The sequence below is a fragment of the Crotalus tigris genome, unplaced genomic scaffold (assembly GCF_016545835.1).
Source record: "Crotalus tigris isolate CLP2741 ecotype Arizona unplaced genomic scaffold, ASM1654583v1 scf7180000024318.704991, whole genome shotgun sequence".
Taxonomy (NCBI): domain Eukaryota; kingdom Metazoa; phylum Chordata; class Lepidosauria; order Squamata; family Viperidae; genus Crotalus; species Crotalus tigris.
Genome location: NW_024100490.1, coordinates 521865 through 540041, shown reverse-complemented (window position 1 = coordinate 540041; position 18177 = coordinate 521865). Strand labels below are relative to the sequence as shown.

Here is an 18177-nt window from a genome sequence, read left to right as displayed (position 1 = left end):
TATTAAGCACTAAGGAATGTTATTGTAAAAAATTAATAAATTTTTAAAAAAAGAAAATATGAGAGTCAACCAAGGCAGAGACATTCAGTTCTGATGCCTCATAAGCATGTTGTGTCGTTCATTTAGCTCAAATGGATATGGCAGGCTATAAGAACTTTCTCTAAAACAGTCAGGAAAATATAGAGAGCTTTAACCTTGAAAACAATGTGCCTTTTGTAATATTTAGCAAGGGCTGGATGATATCAATGTAAAGTTCTAGTCTTTTACCTTAGTCTTGGCCACTATTTGCAATGCACTAAATCAATTCTGGGAACACTATTTTAAAGACTTGGAAATAAATGCAACTTAATCTATTGCCAATATCAGGTTCTTTATACATGTAATCAATTTACTGCATAGAATGCCAATGACATAAGTTACAACTAACATTTAAACAACATTCACTTGTTCTGTCTTCCTTGGAGATAAGGAAGGAATGAACAAGCCATTAAGGGGAAACCTTAATATTAATATAATATATAATTAATATTGTTGTTTTTACTATCTGGGGGCAAAACCTACAATAATTCTATGTTTTTACCTCTTGTATCATTTCCAAAATCCAAGATGTGTTTGAGAAATTCAGGATAAAGAAATGTATACAATTATTTTCTCAAATGGCATCTTTATGTTCTGTTTCTGCATGAATTTTTTCCCCCAATCCAACACATTAAACCTTTATGGTTCTATAATATTTGAAAACTAAAAATGAAATGAAAACTCATTCAGCATTGGTATAAATACAGAGCTTTAATTCTTTTAATATATGTTATTAATTTAATACTGTTTGGTTAATTGTAGTAAAGCTGACTGGATATGAACTTGGTAAATAGCCAAAAAAAAAAAAAAACCTTTTAAAACAGATCTTTAAATGTTTTTTTTTCTCCTCCAAGTCAACAATGAGATTAGCAATCATTTATGTCAGGATGTATTGGTTTAAATTATTTTTATCAGTTGAATTAAATAATGAAAAGTTGTACCTTGAAAAACCTTTGTTGTTCCATAGAAAGGTATATAAAGAATTAGAATAGAAAGTCTTAAAGACAGAAATACAGTATATGATCAATTTTTATATGATCTGTTTGAATACCAAAACTCATTAACCAAGGCCTTTTTTGTAAATATACCTATTTTGAAATTGGTGCAATTTCTCAATATAATTTTAATAAAGGAAGAAACTAAATATCCCTTGTGACAAAATGTATTAGATTGTTTTCTAAACAAACAAAATGTATTAAGTCTTTTTCTAAACACTTGTCTTGAGATATTTTTAACATGCAATATGAATTAATTTCAAATCGCGTATCAGATATTTCCAGGTAGTGATCCAAAACTATAGGAAGTGGATACGAAACTGACATGATTTGATGTTTACCTTATTCTTGCACCATAAAAAAAAATCACACAGATAAACAAGGTAAATTGCTTGTGAGGAATTGCAGATATTAAGCATTCTGTACACCAAATATTTCTATCTTATCATATTCTGCCCCAACTGCAAAAGTCTGCGGATCTGGTTTTAAAGCTACGAGCTAAACCCTTTACGAGTTGCAGGAGATTGTGGTGCCATATTGTTCTGTTACTGCCATTGCTAACCCCACGATTAACACACTATACAATGAGACAATTTTACAGAATTATTTAAGCCTAACACATCCCCTGAGTTAGCCTGCGGCATGCCTCCTTACCCTTCACAAAACAGTACGGGAAGGCAGCTTCAATGGTGGAAACCATTAATTGGAAAAGACCTGCAATCCATTTCAAAGATGCAACAGCCCTTAAGAACAGCAGCACAGAACCCACAATACACCTGGTGGCCCGAGTTCAGCCATGCTTTTGGTGAGAAAAATCATCTTAAACCAAGACTAGGTAAGAATGTAAGACCAACTATTTGGGGAACAAGGTTCTTCTTAATCCAGCATTTGCTTCCTCACAGTGGTCAGTCAACCAAAACAGGTCCCCCCCCCCAAAAAGGATCCAGGATGCTGTCTTCCTCCCATCACTTTTCCTCTATTATTGGTATCTAAAGGAAGACTTCTCCAACCTGCAAGTAACATAGAGTCTTCAAGATAGGTAGCCTTGGGTAGACTTCTCCTCCATGGATTTATCCAAGTCCCTTTGAAAGCCATACATGTTGATGGCAATCGCCACTTTTTCTGGTCATGAATTCCACAGATTAATTACGTGTTGCATGAAATGCTTCCATCTCTCTCTTCTAAATCTCCTTCCCATAAGATTTACTGGATGATCCTAACATTTTGAGAGAGGGAGAACACTTTTCTCCATCCACTTCCTCTACACATTGCATGATTTATACACATCAACTTTTGCTAAGCTAAGCTAAGCTTAGCTCCCTGAAGATTTTGGCTACAACCTTCTGCACCTTTTTTCCCCAGCTTTATTGCACCATCCTTTTCAAACTTTATAACCAGGACTGTAAATCACATTCCAGATGCAAAGGTATCACGGATTTGGATAAATTCAGTATAACAGTTTCATTTGCAATCCTTTTGTTAATGATCTCTATGATGGAATTTATCTTTTTCACAGCTGCCATACTTTTGAGTTGACCTCAATTTTCATTCCTGGTTGGTTACAGAAAGTCCTGTTTTTGGTTGACCTTGACCGGTTCTCTGCTTAAACTCAACCAACACCACCTATGAACAAGTTAAAAAGCTCCAGTCTCAGTTCTGTTTCCTGAGAAGAATGCCAATTAGTCTTCACTTTCTGTTGTTGAGTATGGTAGCAATCCATAAAAGGACAGGCCCACTAGTACTCAAAAGCTTTGGATATTGTCAAAGGCTCTCTGCAAATTATAGTCAACTGAGACATTTCCATTCTGTACTTGTTGATACCGTAAAGTAACTCTAAAACCTGACTGATGCAAGATCTACCTTGCATAGACCATGTGATTTCCCTTCACCAATGTTTGTTCTTCTATGAGCTTATTCTCTCACATCAACTTGCCTACACGTTTAACTTACGATACTATTCACAGGTCTATGCTGGGTTCCTTTTCAAAAGATAATGCCAGATTGGTTACCTCCTAAAACCTTTGGCACTGCACCTAATTTTTATATTTGATTTCTCAAACCTTGGCAACTTCTAAGACTTATGGACTTCAACTCCCAGAATTCCCCAGCCAGCCATTTCCCCACCCAGAGGAGTTCTGGGAGTTGAAGTCCATGGGCTTCAAAGTTGCCAAAGTTGGACACCCTTGCCATAGTAGACCAACTGAGCTATTTTCTAGGATGTTGAGAAACATGTTTTTTTCTCTGGCTTGAATCCACCTCAACTGTGGGGAACCTCAAGTCCCTCATGATTGTAACAGCTTCTTTTCTCGATTTCTTTCACTACCCTCAACATTTTGACCACCTGGGCAACAGCATATCCCTAAACATCCATCCATCCATCCATCCATCCACCTAACTACCTACCTATCATATTCGTGGCCAGACAGTGCCTCCCATAGTGATTGCGTGGAAGACCCTGGTCTTCCAACATTTTCTACCACATTACATTTCATACCCTTTTTGATCTGAAGAACAAGACTTCCTCCAGTATGGCCTTTCTCATCAGCAAAGAGCTGCCTGGTGGGGGGAAAGCCTCGCTAAGGAAAAGCTGCAAATCTGGTCATTGGCCAAGGGAATAATTTTATGCCCCTTGAGGTTTCATTGCCAAGCAACAAAGGAGGGATAATTAGACCAACACGCGTGCCTTCGCCTTCTCCATCTTGTGCACAAGCATGCCCGCCCAACGTGAAACATTCCCCTTTCCCCTCAAACGTGATGGTTGTTGAACTTATTTTTAGTGTCATTTGATAAGCTTCCCTGCTTGCAGAGAGACATCCCACTGACCCAGCCACTGGTCATTGTCTATACCGGTTCCCATCAAAGTAGGCGCATTTTGTCAGGTTTCGCCTCGAATATCCATTTTGCATCTGAAGTACAGTATCGAAAGTGACTGGATCATTTGAGCCTTTTTCTTCAGCTGCTGCCTTCCTCCCCCCCCCCCATCCCACCCCACCCCACCGAGCTTCCTTTTACGCTAACACTGTTTGGCATGGCCGATGTGACACGACACACTTTCCCTCTCTCTTTTTTGGGTATGTTTACATATATAAAATTGTAATACCTGCTTGGCCAATGTTTCCTGGTGGCTGGCACCCTACACGTGTGCTGTGGGAATGGAGAGGGGGGAGGGGAAAAATAAAGTATCTTGCCTTCTCCCCCTCCCCCTTTCTCTTGGTCCCACTGTTGAATCTCCACCAAAGCATGGTAGCCCCTCAAAATTGAGTGATGCGCATTACAGGGATAGGTCATTCAATGTCAAAAGGCATAAGAAAGATGAGCCAAACCTTCACAGGCTGCTGCTTGCTGTTGCCTTTAATTATATTAATTAAACTTTGAAATTCTCAGGCAAAGAGAGAGTTGCTGGTTTGTGACGCTGAAGAGCCCTTGGAGGGTTCGGTGATGGTTGAGGCGGAGGGAAGAGAAAAGATAGAAAGAGACGGAGAGAGAAAGAGAGAAAGACCCTGAGATGCCAGCTTTGTGGTGGCTGTTTTTTTTTTCTCTTTTCTTCTTCCTGTTACAATAATCCATAAGCCCAGAATTACTACGTATGTTTACAAAGGACAATGTTTTTATGCGCTACTGAGCACCAAGTGCAGAAAAGGGGAAGATACACAATTAGGCGCACTGCACGACCCTCGACGCCTCAGCTCCCTCAATCTCCACTCAAGACCTTTGGTTGCAGGCGGTCTTCCTGGAGAATAACGCTCTATTAATTTTTCTTCTTGTCCCGGGTACATCATGTACAAGAAAGGTGTCTCCGGAAACTGGAGGGCAAAGTTTTTGCTCGCCACCAATACCTTGAGGCACCACGACTACATTGGGTTGTACATGCGTACTGCACAGCGTCAAAGTGACAAGATTTTTAGTCAGTGGTTTCCCGTAAGGCACAATTTAACCGGGCGGCAGAGCAGGGGAATGAGGACTGAGACGCAAAGATTTCCATGAGATGACACCGCTGTAGGGCAATGGACTCCTTCCATGTTTTTTTTTTTCCAGCCCGGTGGGAATGTTGCTCTCCTCCTTGTGGTAAATACATTCATATTTAAATAATAAGTTCCATTCTTCGTGCCCATAAAACAAGACCACTGCAGGGAAGAGGCCCACCAAGGCATGGGTGTTAAAATCACAAAAGGCCCACCTGATCAGGCACTTGTTCGTGGTTTCCTATGCTGGATTTGCTGTGGAAAACTAGACACACAACGCCAAACTTCTTCACGTGGCCACTTGCAGAGTGGATAATACTGTAAGGAATACTGTATGAAGCAGTGAGCTGAAAGATAATGGCAAATGGAAAAGCTTTACGTGGCGATGGATGACTTTTGCACAGCCAAATGGAATAAACGTCCTAGCTAGGGGCCAGGAATTATTCCGAGGGTCTTCATAAGTGCTTCACTCAGTGTCTTCATTTGGTTATAATAAAAAAATACAATGGCTTTTCTTTTCTTTTTTTCCTCTTCTTGTTTTACTGAGATTGCTCTCTGGTAAAGTTTATGCACCGGCCCTAAAAGACAAAAAAAATAATAGTAATAATTAATTTGCAACACAGGAAAAAGATATTTCTAAAACGTTAGCAAGGTTAAGTAATGGCTCTATCCCAAAAGGGTGATTTATACAGGAGGAAACAGAATATGCTGTTCTTGGCAACAAAAACTATCAGTGGTCATCTTTTGGAGCACAGGAAATTTAAATAAATACGCATCATGCCACAGGAAGGAAAAGAATCAATAAACAGCCTGGGACTATTTAAAAATGAATATTTTTCTCACAACTTTCATCTAGACTTGCTTACCATAATTGGGTTATGACTTGGATTACTGCAATGTGCTCTGCTCTACCTGGGGCTGCCCTTGAAGACTACAACTGGAAACTGCAACTGGTTCAGAATGCAGCCGCGCACGTAGTGATGGGGCCCCTCTAAATTTGCCCATGTAAAACCTGGCTTCCCATTTCTTTCTGGGTGCAATTCAAGATGGCGGTCATCCCTCTTAAAGCCTTGTGTGGCACAGGGCTATACACAAGGAGACCTACATGTCCCATAGATTAGATGCTCCGACTTCCTTCCCCTGAATATTGCCATCCGATGGGAGCTAGGAAGTGTGCCTTTTTCACGACTGCCCCTGCCCTATGGACATTCTGGCCCCTGAGGTTTACCAGATCTTCACCCTCTTAGTTCTTCCATACAGCTTTGAAGATGTGGTTCACCCTCCCCCCCCAAGTATTGGGGAAAGACTAGGATTTAGAATTCTTGACTCGGTGAAAGGTTTTACCTTTTGTTTTTTAATGTTTTAATCAGTTTGGTTTTACAGTTTTAATGTGATTTTATACGTCTTTTTGAGTCTTCGATTGGGAGCCATTATAGATAGATAGATAGATAGATAGATAGATAGATAGATAGATAGATAGACAGACAGATATAGATAGATAGATAGACAGACAGACAGCTAGACAGACAGATACAGATATAGACAGACAGAGAGACAGCTAGCTAGCTAGCTAGATATAGATAGACAGACATAGATAAATAGATAGATAGATATAGATAGATAGATAGATAGACAGATATAGATAGATAGATAGACATAGATAGATAGATAGATAGAGACAGATATAGATAGATAGATAGATAGATAGATAGATAGATAGACATAGATAGATAGATAGATAGAGACAGACAGACAGACAGACAGACAGACAGACAGCGAGAGCGAGAGCGAGAGAGAGACAGACAGACAGAAAGACAGACAGAAATACAGACAGACAGACAGATATAGACAGACAAAAATAGATAGGTAGGTAGGTAGACAGACAGATCACCAAATCAGCCAAAGTGAACAGTTACAAGGTGTGTGTGTGTGTGGAAATAACAGGACTTTTTTCATATTGACCCCCTGCCTTTACACCTGCAAAGCTTTTGCCCCAGTGTGAGTCCATCAATGAAGGTGGAGATTAAAAAAAAAAATCAAGATGGTGGCTACAATCATGTGATCAAAGCCCTACCCATTTTCATGCATACCCCTTTTGGACCGATGCTTCTCTGCAGCCTTACAGTGACCAACGAGAATCTTTTTATTTTTCCACTCATTTTAGGAAACTGTTTTAAAATTACCCAATATTGTTTTGCAGATGGCGTGTAATTTTACCTGCAATAACATCAAATGTTACTGCTATTGTTGCTGCTGCTAATTGAGATGTAACTTTTATCAACCTTATGCTCTTGTTTTATTGTGTTATACTGATCCATTTTGTATCAGATGCTCTTAACAGATTGCCCAGTGAATATGGTTTACTGAGCAATCTAAAATACATAATAAATAAAAAACATACAGACACCAATGCATGCATGAAACAAGATTTTAGCCCAGGACAAAAGTTATCTACCTTCCTCTAATCATCCTTCAGAAAAGCTGGACTACATTTCCCATCCACCCTAGCAACTCAGACATGGAAGGCCGATTTCAAAATCAAGATCTATCAAGGAACAACACATGCTTATTGGTTTTTTTCTGCAATTCAGTAGCCGAACTCTGCCTCTTGACAAAAACTATCATGATGTGAATGCTGAAGTACTGTATATGTCAGGGGTCTTCAAACTTGGCCCTTTTTATGACTTGTGGACTTCAACTCCCAGAATTCCTTAGCCTGGCTGAGGAATTCTGGGAGTTGAAGTCCACAAGTCATAAAAAGGGCCAAGTTTGAAGACCCCTGCTTTATACTTTGCATTCCTTAACTGTCCATCTGTTGGCTGAGGACATGGCTGGTGAAATTCCATTTTACAGCCAAACAGTTGTAATTATATATTGTGTTCGCAGTGATTTCCTTGTCACAAGGAAATACCAGAAATGTCACAGTGAAATAACTCTGATACAGCCTTCTTTTCAGAGGTGTATTCTCCGGAATACATCAACCAATTTAAGAATGAGACAATGCCCAATCTCCGATATTTTGATTTAACAAATTGGACTTGGCTACTGTCAGTAAGCGAATGTAGGTGTTATTAACTGCCCAGAGTCACTTCAAAAGTGAGATAGGCGGCATATAAATTTAATAAAAAATAAATAAAAGTAATAAACTGAAATCAACGTCTCTACCTATGTGATCCAGTAAAAAATATTGGACAATTTCCCTTTTTTTCTCACCCTACTGTATCTGATGAATGAGCAAAAATACTATCCTTACGGTACCACCCAAATATTCATATATTTGAATATATGGCTCTTTTTTTAAAAAAGGCAACATTTCCAATTATCTATCAGACAGCGATTCCAGTGTGCATTTTATCACAGGAAGCCTAATGGGTCACATTCTTTAAATGCATCTTCCATTAATATAATCATGATTTGCACCATCACCCAGCAGAAGGCCGTGATTAAAATCAAGGGGATGAGCAGATTGTTCAGCAGTGAGAGCCAGATTAAACATGCATCATGGGCTGAGGAAACTTAGCTGATTTACATATATTAGTTGCATGCAATTAAGATAATTTGCACATGCATTGTGGGAGCAATTGCTGCACTTTGTCTATGAGTGTTTTTTTGTAAATGGGAAGTAGGGCCTTGAACTTTGAAAAACTAAGGTTGCTTTTAAGATAATTGACATACAGAAAAGGAAAGGAAAGGAAAGGAAAAGGAAAAGGAAAGGAAAGTTGGAGGAGGAGGAGGAGGAGTGCATATTACAATAGTGGGGAGACTGCACTATTTATTTTCAAGCATTCATCAGATGTCACCGATGGCCACATTTCCAAGCAAATGTAGATGGTCACCAAATGCTCCACAGAGAGTCTTCAACTTACGACCACAACTGAGCCCCAAATTTCCATTGCTAAGCACGACAGTTGTTCGGTGATTTTTCCCCCATTTTACGACCTTTCTTGCCACTATTGTTAAACGAATTGCTGATGTTCTTAAGTTAGCAACACAGCTGTTCGGTGAATCCAGCTTCCCCACTGACTTTGCTTGTCAGAAGGGGCCAAAAGGGGGAATCAAGTGACCCCAGGACACACTGCAACAGTCGTAAATACGAGTCAGTTGCCCAGCATCTGAATGTTGATCACGTGACCCTGGGGATGCGTCAGGGGTCATAAGAATGAAAAAGGGTCCCAAGTCACTTTTTTCAGTGCTGTTGCAGCTTCAAATGGTCACTAAACAAATGATTGTAAGGCGTAGTAGCTGTATTTCCCTACCATCCTCAAAACCACATACACAATCACACACACAACTTTCTTATAGCCTTTCAGGGGTGGCACTTAAGAAAGCTGTGAGTATAGCATTTGCCGAATCCTGGAAAAATGAAGATATACCATCTGACGAGATTATAATTAGGGAAACTTTAGAATGTGCAGAAATGGATAGATTAACGTTAGAGATTAAAGAGAAAAAAGACTCAGTCTATTATTTATTTATTTATGAGACTTATATACCGCTTTAAGTGCAAGCACTCTCTAAGCGGTGTACACCAGTAAGCAATGAGATTTGAACCGCTGACCTGCTGAACACAGTCAGCTAAAGTGGCCTGCAGTACTGCACTCTAACTGCTGCGCCACATTGATAAAGGTGTTCCACATGGGAACACTTTTATCAATGGTTAACAAAATGAGATAGTGAAATTGAAATTTATTAAGATAACTGGTTTTTTTTTTCTTTTGATTAGTTGATAGGCTTTATAATTTTTGCTATCCTTGTTGACTACAGTTACTGATTATTATATTAGCCCTGTGGAAAACTTGTATCCGGACGACAGTTTGCTTGCTAAAGCTTGAAATGTTTGTGGGGGCAACCCCATTGTTGTACCTATCCCCACCCCAACCCTTTCCTTGAACCCTACCCCGAATCCCACTACCTATGTTGACCCTCCCTTTCCCCTACCTCTATAAAACCTAAAAAAATATTTTCAAAAAAAAAGAAAAAAAGAAAGAAAGAAAAGAAAAAAGAAACTTCCAATTAAACAGTGCCTGGAAAGCACATATTTTATCAAATTATCTTCAGTTACGCTATGCTTTTCGTCACCCTCCGCCATCCAAATACCAGGCACATCAAGGAAAAGGTTAGAAATTCAGCCTTGCCAACACCGCCTTTTCGGCTTCCATACAGGCAGTCCTCGACTTACGACCACAACTGAGCCCAACATTTCTGTTTTGCTAAGTGAGACATTTGTTAAGTGAGTTTTACCCCATTTGGCGACCGTCCTTGCCACCGTTGCTAAGTGCCACACAACAGTTGTTAAATTAGTCAGATAGTTGTTAATAATACTAATAATAATAATAGTAAAATTGGAAGGGACCTTGGAGGTCATCTAGTCCAACCCATAGGTCTACCCATTGACTTTGCTTGGCAGAAATTAACCGCATGATCCTGGGACACCGCAACCGTTATAAATATGAGTCAGTTGCCAATTGTCTGAATTTTGAGCCTGTGACCCTGGGGATACAAAGTGTCGTTAAGTGTGAAAAATGGTCATTTGTTCCTTTTTTTTTCCTTCAATGATTTTGTAACTTTGAACAGTTGCCAAATAAACTGTGTTAAGTGGAGGACTGCCCGTATTTTTAATAATAATAATAATAATAATAATAATAATAATAATAATAATCAGAAAAATTGTGCAAAGATCGATGGCACAATGGAAGACACAGTTGCAGATCAATGGTGAGAGGCTGGGAGAGGTTAATATCAAGAGAGGAATATTTCAAGGAGATTCATTATCACCATTACTATTTGTTATTGCACTGTTTCCTCTGTCAACAATACTGAATAACTCAGGACATGGCTATCAAACATCAAAAACATCTGCCAGACTATCCCACCTCCTTTATATGGATGATCTGAAGCTGTATGGAAAAACATCATCTGAAATAGAATCGCTGCTCAATACTGTCCGTATATATAGCCAAGATATTGTAATGGAGTTTGGCTTGGACAAATGTGCCACACTTACTATCAAACAAGGAAAAATAATGAAAACTGAAGGAATCAAGATGCCCCACGAAAATAACATTAAGAGTCTGGATGAGGAAGAGTACTACAAATACTTGGGTATCCTTCAAGCTGACAACATCAAGCACACTGAAGTCAAGAAAAAGATTAGAGGTGAATACATCAAGAGAGTGAAGAAGATCTTAAAATCCAAACTCAATGGAGGAAATACCATAAAGGCAATCAACACCTGGGCAATACCAGTCATTAGGTACACAGCTGGAATAGTGGACTGGACTCAAGCAGAACTAAAAGCAATGGATAGGCAGACCAGAAAAATAATGACAATGAATTATGCCCTTCATCCACGCAGTGACATTGATAGACTTTATCTACCAAGGCAAATAGGTGGGCGTGGAATGCTACAAGTACATCAGATGGTTGAAGAAGAAAAAATGGCTTTGGAAGAATATCTGAAGAACAATGATGAAGATGCACTGAAATTAGTATATCAGGAAGGCTTGTTTGGAGAGACCAAACTGGCCTACAAGAAAGACCAAATGAAGAACAGAATAGAGGCATGGGAAGATAAAGCACTACATGGCCAATACATGAAAAAAATAGCTGGAAAAGCAGATAACAATAAAACCTGGCAATGGCTAAGAGCAAGAAAATTGAAGAAAGAGACCGAGGGACTAATTCTGGCTGCACAAGACCAAGCCTTAAGGACAAATGCATACAAAGTCAAAATTGAGAAGACAGCAACAGACAGTAAGTGCCGCCTATGCAAAGAAGCTGAAGAAACAGTGGACCACTTGGTAAGCTGTTGCAAGAAGATTGCACAAACTGATTACAAGCAGCGGCATGACAAAGTAGCAACAATGGTGAATTGGAAGATCTGCAAAAAATATCATTTGCCTGTAAGCAAAAACTGGTTGGATCATAAAATAGAGAAAGTCATAGAAAATGATAAAATTAAACTGCTCTGGGACTTCAGAATTCAAACAGACAAGCACCTGCAACATAACACCCCAGACTTAACAATTGTCGATAAGAAAGACAAAAAAGTCTGGATAGTGGATGTGGCAGTGCCTGGAGACAGCAGAATAGAGAGAAAGAACTGGAGAAGATAACAAAATACAAAGACCTACAAATAGAAATAGAAAGACTGTGGCAAAAGCAAGCAAGGGTAGTACCAATAGTAATAGGCTCCTTGGGTGCAATCCCAAAACAACTGGAGCACCACTTGAACACCATTGGCATTGACAAATTTGCTATTAGTCAATTGCAAAAGGCGGCCTTATTAGGAACTGCTTCAATCCTGCGACGATACCTGTAATACCATCAAACATCCACATCTGCCTATCCCAGGTCCTGGGTAAGGACTCGATAGGTAGACAAAATGCCAAATCCAGTCTGAACATCTGGCTGACTGTGCGATGATCGATAATAATAATAATAAAAAAAAGTTGGAAGGGATCTTGGAGGTCATCTAGTCCAACCCCCCGCTCAGGCAGGAAACCCTATAGTATTTCGGACAAATGGTTGTCCAGTCTCTTCTTACAAACTTCCAGTTTTGGAGCATTCACCGCTTCTGGAGGCAGGTTGTTCCACTGGTTAATTGTTCTCACTGTCAGGAAGTTTCTCCTTAGTTCTAGGTTGCTTCTCTCCTTGATTAGTTTCCATCCATTAATTCTTGTCCTGCCTTTGGGTGCTTTGGAAAATAGCTTGACTCCCTCTTCTTTGGGCCAGCCCCTGAGATATTGGAACGCTGCTATCATGTCCCCCCTCGTCCTTCCCTTCGTTAAACTAGACATACCCAATTCCAGCAACCGTTCCTTATATGTTTTAGCCTCCAGTCCCCTGATCATCTTTGTTGCTCTTCTCTGTATTCTTTCTAAAATCTCAACATCTTTTTTACATCATGGTGACCAAAACTGGATGCAGTATTCAGTATGCAGTATGACATCATCCTTGCTTTCAATATTGACAGGCATCTTGAAGAGCAGCCTTAAATCAAAACAAATCCGGATCGGGCAATTTCTTCCTAAGCTTTTGGGCCTGCTCAACGGAAAGCAGAATGTTGGAAAATGCACTGGAAGCACTAATTGATTCTGAAGGTCGGTGCTGTTATAGCACCACGGATGTAACAGCAAGGAATCCATGCCAGCACACTGAAGAACCATTTGCAAATGTAGGTAATGGGAAATGACAAGGGGTGTTCACTTTGTAATGCATGGATGCAGAGGGCGCATTAAAAAGTATCCAATAAAGCTGCCGCAACTTTTAGCACGAAAGGCGATCTTCCTGTCACCAATCCCCACTGCTCTAGATGTCAGAGCCGGGACTTAGAAGACATAAAGAATGGCTCAAAAAATTCAGGGCATGGTGTCTGATTTAATTCTTGATGTCATGCTGCTGGGGTGGACCAAGAGACATTTTCTAGTATCTTGTTTTGACTGGACAAGCAACAAGCATTTGTAGAAGCGCCAACTTGTGTTTCACAACAAAGTCTCTTGGACCTCGCCGAGACCCTAGAAGAGGGGTCTTCAAACTTGGCCCTTTTATGACTTGTGGACTTCAACTCCCAGAATTCCTCAGCCAGGCACGCTGGCTGAAGAATACTGGGAGTTGAAGTCCACAAATCATAAAAGGGCCAGGTTTGAAGACCCCTGTCTTAAATCTAACATACAAAATGGAGGCTGGCTGAGGAATTCTGGGAGTTGAAGTCCACAAGTCATAAAAGGGCCAAGTTTGAAGACCCCTGCCCTAGAACAACTCTTCTATGTTTTGGACTCCAGTCCCCTAACCAACCAAGATGATTAGGGGGCTGGAAGTTAAAACACATGAAGAACAATTGCTGGAATTGGGTATGTCTAGTTTAACGAAGAGAAGGATGAGGGGGGACAGGATAGCAATCTTCCAATATCTCAGGGGCTGCCACAAAGAGGGAGTCAAGCTATTCTGCAAAGTCCCTGACGGCAGGACAAGAAGCAACAGATGGAAACTAACCAAGGAGAGAAGCAACCTAGAACTAAGGAGAAATTTCCTGACGGTTAGAACAATCAATTAGTGGAATGGATTGCCTTCAGAAGTTGTAGGTGTTTCTTCAAGTGGAGGCTTTTAAGAAAAGATTGGACAACCATTTGTCTGAAATGGGATAGGGTCTTCTGCTTGAGCAGAGGGTTGGACTAGAAGATCTCCAAGGTCCCTTCCAACTCTGTTATTCTATTAAAGTAGGGGTTAGATGCAGTCTATAATTTATTTGTCAGACATATGATCATGATGGCCATATCCATCGAGACAACCCTTTGCTGAAATTTCTCATATCACACCTTGACACTTCAAATGCACCTGCCGGAATCAAAAGCTTGGAGAGTCTTTGTGTAATTCCGTTGTATGTCCTTCCCCATCAGGTGGTTTTAATTCTCTATTTACCAGAATCCATATTCAACCTGGCTTGCAAGATAACTATTGAGAAGATTACTGTTAAAAAAAAAATCAGGGGAATATTCCAAGAGAATATATGAAGTGAAGCAGGAAAAATTCAAACGCTAAATATATTGTGGACTTTAAAGACTCAAATCGTATAATGTATTTTTTAACCTCATTATCCAAGATAATTCCATTAAATCAATGAAAAGCAACTGGACTTCCGTGGTTTTTTTCCTTGAAGATATTTTGCTTCTCATCCAAGAAGCTTCTTCAGTTCTGAAGAGGAACTGAAGAAGCCTCTTGGATGACAAGTAAACGTCATCAAGGAAAAAAACAAAGTCCATTTGCATTTGAAAAAGTACTTTTGGGATACTAAATAGCATCTTTATCTCCTTGGTTTTTTTTTTTTACCATTTCTATATTTGCTTTAGAGTATTTATTTTAACTGTATTTTGTTGAAATGTTTTATTTATACTTTATCAATGTATGGTAACTCATAAATAGTTTAGATAAATGATTAAAATTGGCCAGGTCAGTTTTCCTTCTCTGTCACTTTATCTCAACAAAAAGTCTGGGAAGATTAGGTTTTCATCTGTGCACATTACATTATGATATATTATATATTACAATATACATTATATAGATATTATAACATCTATCCTACTGCAACTCTATGATGCCATATTATGTTTATTTTATCACGATTTTACCTTAATTTAATATTTTATTTTATATATTGTATTGTCCACATAATTACTATCTGTCTGTCTATATTTGCTGATGCTTTATTTAAATTTATGTTTGTGTCTGTATCTGTAAAGTGTTTTATTAAGTGTTGTATAGCGGTGATTGCATGACCTCCGAAGATGCCATACGTTAAATAAATAAATAAACACAATTAGACAATGTGGTAGTTTAATGTTATATCCATGGTTTTTGTACTCAATTAAACAATCAATACATCCAAATTGAATTTAGATGTATCATGCCTTGTAAATCATTGGGTCATAAACCTTAACAATACCAACATGTAGTTAGTATAAAATGGAACTAAATTAGTGTCTTAGGGCTATAGTAATTAAAATGAGAGTTATGCAAGCATCCCATGATACTCGTGAAAGATCAAGGCAGCTTGGATGGACCACTTTCAGATGCAAATCCTGTTTTTGTGGCTTAAGAAAGTGGGTTTAAGGAACAGTATCTCCTCAGTATGAGAAATCTAAAAAAATTGCACACTTTATAACTTTCTTTTGCTGTAAAGATAGTCCTTGACTTACAACCGTTCATTTAGTGACCGTTCAAAGTTACGGCACTGAAAAAGGTGACTTATGACCATTTTTCACAGCATCCCCAAAATAACTCATTGTTATTTTTATACATACATACATAAGAGGGTTTTTTTTTAAAAAAAGGAAGATCAAAAACTAATACAAATCAATGATTACCCGTTTTGATAACAGAGGAACATGCAGATATTTATTATTTGTTTAGCCCAGGGGTATGTAACCTTGGCTCTTTTATGACTCGTGGACTTCAACTCCCAGAATTCCTGAGCCAGCCATGCTGAGGGGAAAGGGAGAGGTTTCCAAGCTGAGCCATGCTGGCTCAGGAATTCTGGGAGTTGAAGTCCACGAGTCATAAAAGAGCCAAGGTTGCCTACCCCTGGTTTAGCCAATTTATACGGCCACCCATCTTACAAGAAGTGACTTTGGATGGCGTCCATATTCCAAACTTCTAACAGTTTGCAAACCACTCTCCCTTTTCCCTGATGCTGTTTAGCCCATTACATTTTTTTTTTACCTTCCTCAAAAACTTTGGAGATGAAGGACATAAGGAGGAGGAGGACAGATTAATTCAAAGTCCATCTAATCCAAAACTCTGTTGTCAAACAGATGTTTCATGAATTTCAAAGAAACAGATGGGAATTCAAAACCACTCTTAGGCTTATATTCTCCAGCTCTTGACGCAGAGAAACATACCACCTCCTAAATAATAAACAACATACCCTGAAGAAAAAGGAGGATGACTCATTTCACATGTTGTAAGGCAGCAGTTTAGAAGAAGCAGTTCTGCGCTCAGAATCCATAAAAAAAGGGCCTTTGCCCAAATCAGAAGAGACTGAATTCTAACAAGCCCAATGGAACAAGTCTACTTGGAAGTATAGGTAGTCCTTGACTTACGATCAAAATTGACCCCAGTTGCTAAGCGAGATGGCTGTTATGTGAGTTTTATCCCACCTTACGATCTTTCTTGCCACAGTTGTTAAGTGAGTCACTGCAGTTGTTAAGTGAGTCACACGGTTGTGAAGTGAATCTGGCTTCGCCATTGACTCCGCTTGTCAGAAGGTCGCAAAAGGAAAATCACGTGACCCTGGGACACCGCAACCGTTCCTCATATGTTTTAGCCTCCAGTCCCCTGAGCAACAAAGATGATTAGGGGACTGGAGGCTAAAGCATATAAGGAACGGTTGCTGGAATTGGGTATGTCTAGTTTAACAAAGAGAAGGACGAGGGGGGGCATGATAGCAGTGTTCCAGTATCTCAGGGGCTGCCACAAAGAAAAGGGAGTCAAGCTATTCTCCAAGACGCCTGAAGGCAGGACAAGAAGCAACGGATGGAAACTAATCAAGGAGAGAAGCAACCTAGAACTAAGGAGAAACTTCCTGACAGTGAGAAAAATTAACCAATGGAACAACCTGCCTCCAGAAGCGGTGAATGCTCCAACACTGGAAGTTTTTAAGAAGAGACTGGACAGCCATTTGTCCGAAATGGTATAGGGTTTCCTGCCTGAGCAGGGGGTTGGACTAGATGACCTCCAAGGTCCCTTCCAACTTTTTTATCATCATCATCATCATTATTATTATTATTAAAAAAATCCACTTAACAACAGTTTATTTGGCCACTGTTCAAAGTTACAACATCACTGAAGGAAAAAAAGGGACTAATGACCATTTTTCACACTTAACGACGGTTTGCATCTCCAGGGTCACGGGGTCAAAATTCAATTGGCAACTGACTCATATTTATGACGGTTGCAGTGTCCCAGGATCATGCAGTCAATTTCTGCCATTCTTCTGACAAGCAAAGAAAGTGGGTAGACCAATGGGTTGGACTAGATGACCTCCAAGGTCCCTTCCAACTTTACTATTATTATTATTATTAACAACTATCTGATTAATTTAACAACTGCTGTGTGGCACTTAGCAACGGTGGCAGGAACGGTCGCAAAATGGGGTAAAACTCACTTAACAAATGTCTCGCTTAGCAAAACAGAAATGTTGGGCTCAGTTGTGGTCGTAAGTCGAGGACTGCCTGTATGGAAGCCAAAAAGGCGGTGTTGGCAAGGCTGAACTTCTAACCTTTCTCTTGATGTGCCTGGTATTTGGATGCTTGAGCAGGGGAGTTGGACTAGATGACCTCTAAGGTCCCTTCCAACTTTTTATTATTATTATTATTTCTATTGTTGTTATTAACCTTTGTAAATACATGTCCGTTGCCAAGCATCTGAATTTTGATCACGTGATGCTGCAAAGATCGTAAGTGTGAAAGAGGGCCATAAGTCACTTTTTCCAGTGCCGTTGTAACTCTGAATGGTCACTAAACAAATGGTTGTAAGTCGAGGACCGCCTGTACAGTCCTGCATATGAAAAAGAATTATTCCTGGATAGATTAAAGGCGAGGTCTTACTACCCCTTCCTCAAAATCTGACTGTATAAACTGTTCAGC

At 39.6% G+C, this 18177-nt stretch overlaps 1 protein-coding gene across 1 annotated transcript in view; it reads right to left on the bottom strand.

The window, feature by feature from the left end:
* Positions 1 to 4401: 4401 nt before the first annotated feature.
* Positions 4402 to 18177, bottom strand: part of ANTXR2 (ANTXR cell adhesion molecule 2) — a 159027-nt gene continuing 145251 nt past the window's right edge. Inside the window, exon 17 of the mRNA XM_039325163.1 lies at positions 4402 to 5613. Coding sequence (XP_039181097.1) covers positions 5575 to 5613 — 39 coding nt within the window. The 3' untranslated portion in view covers positions 4402 to 5574. The remainder of the gene's footprint in view (positions 5614 to 18177) is intronic.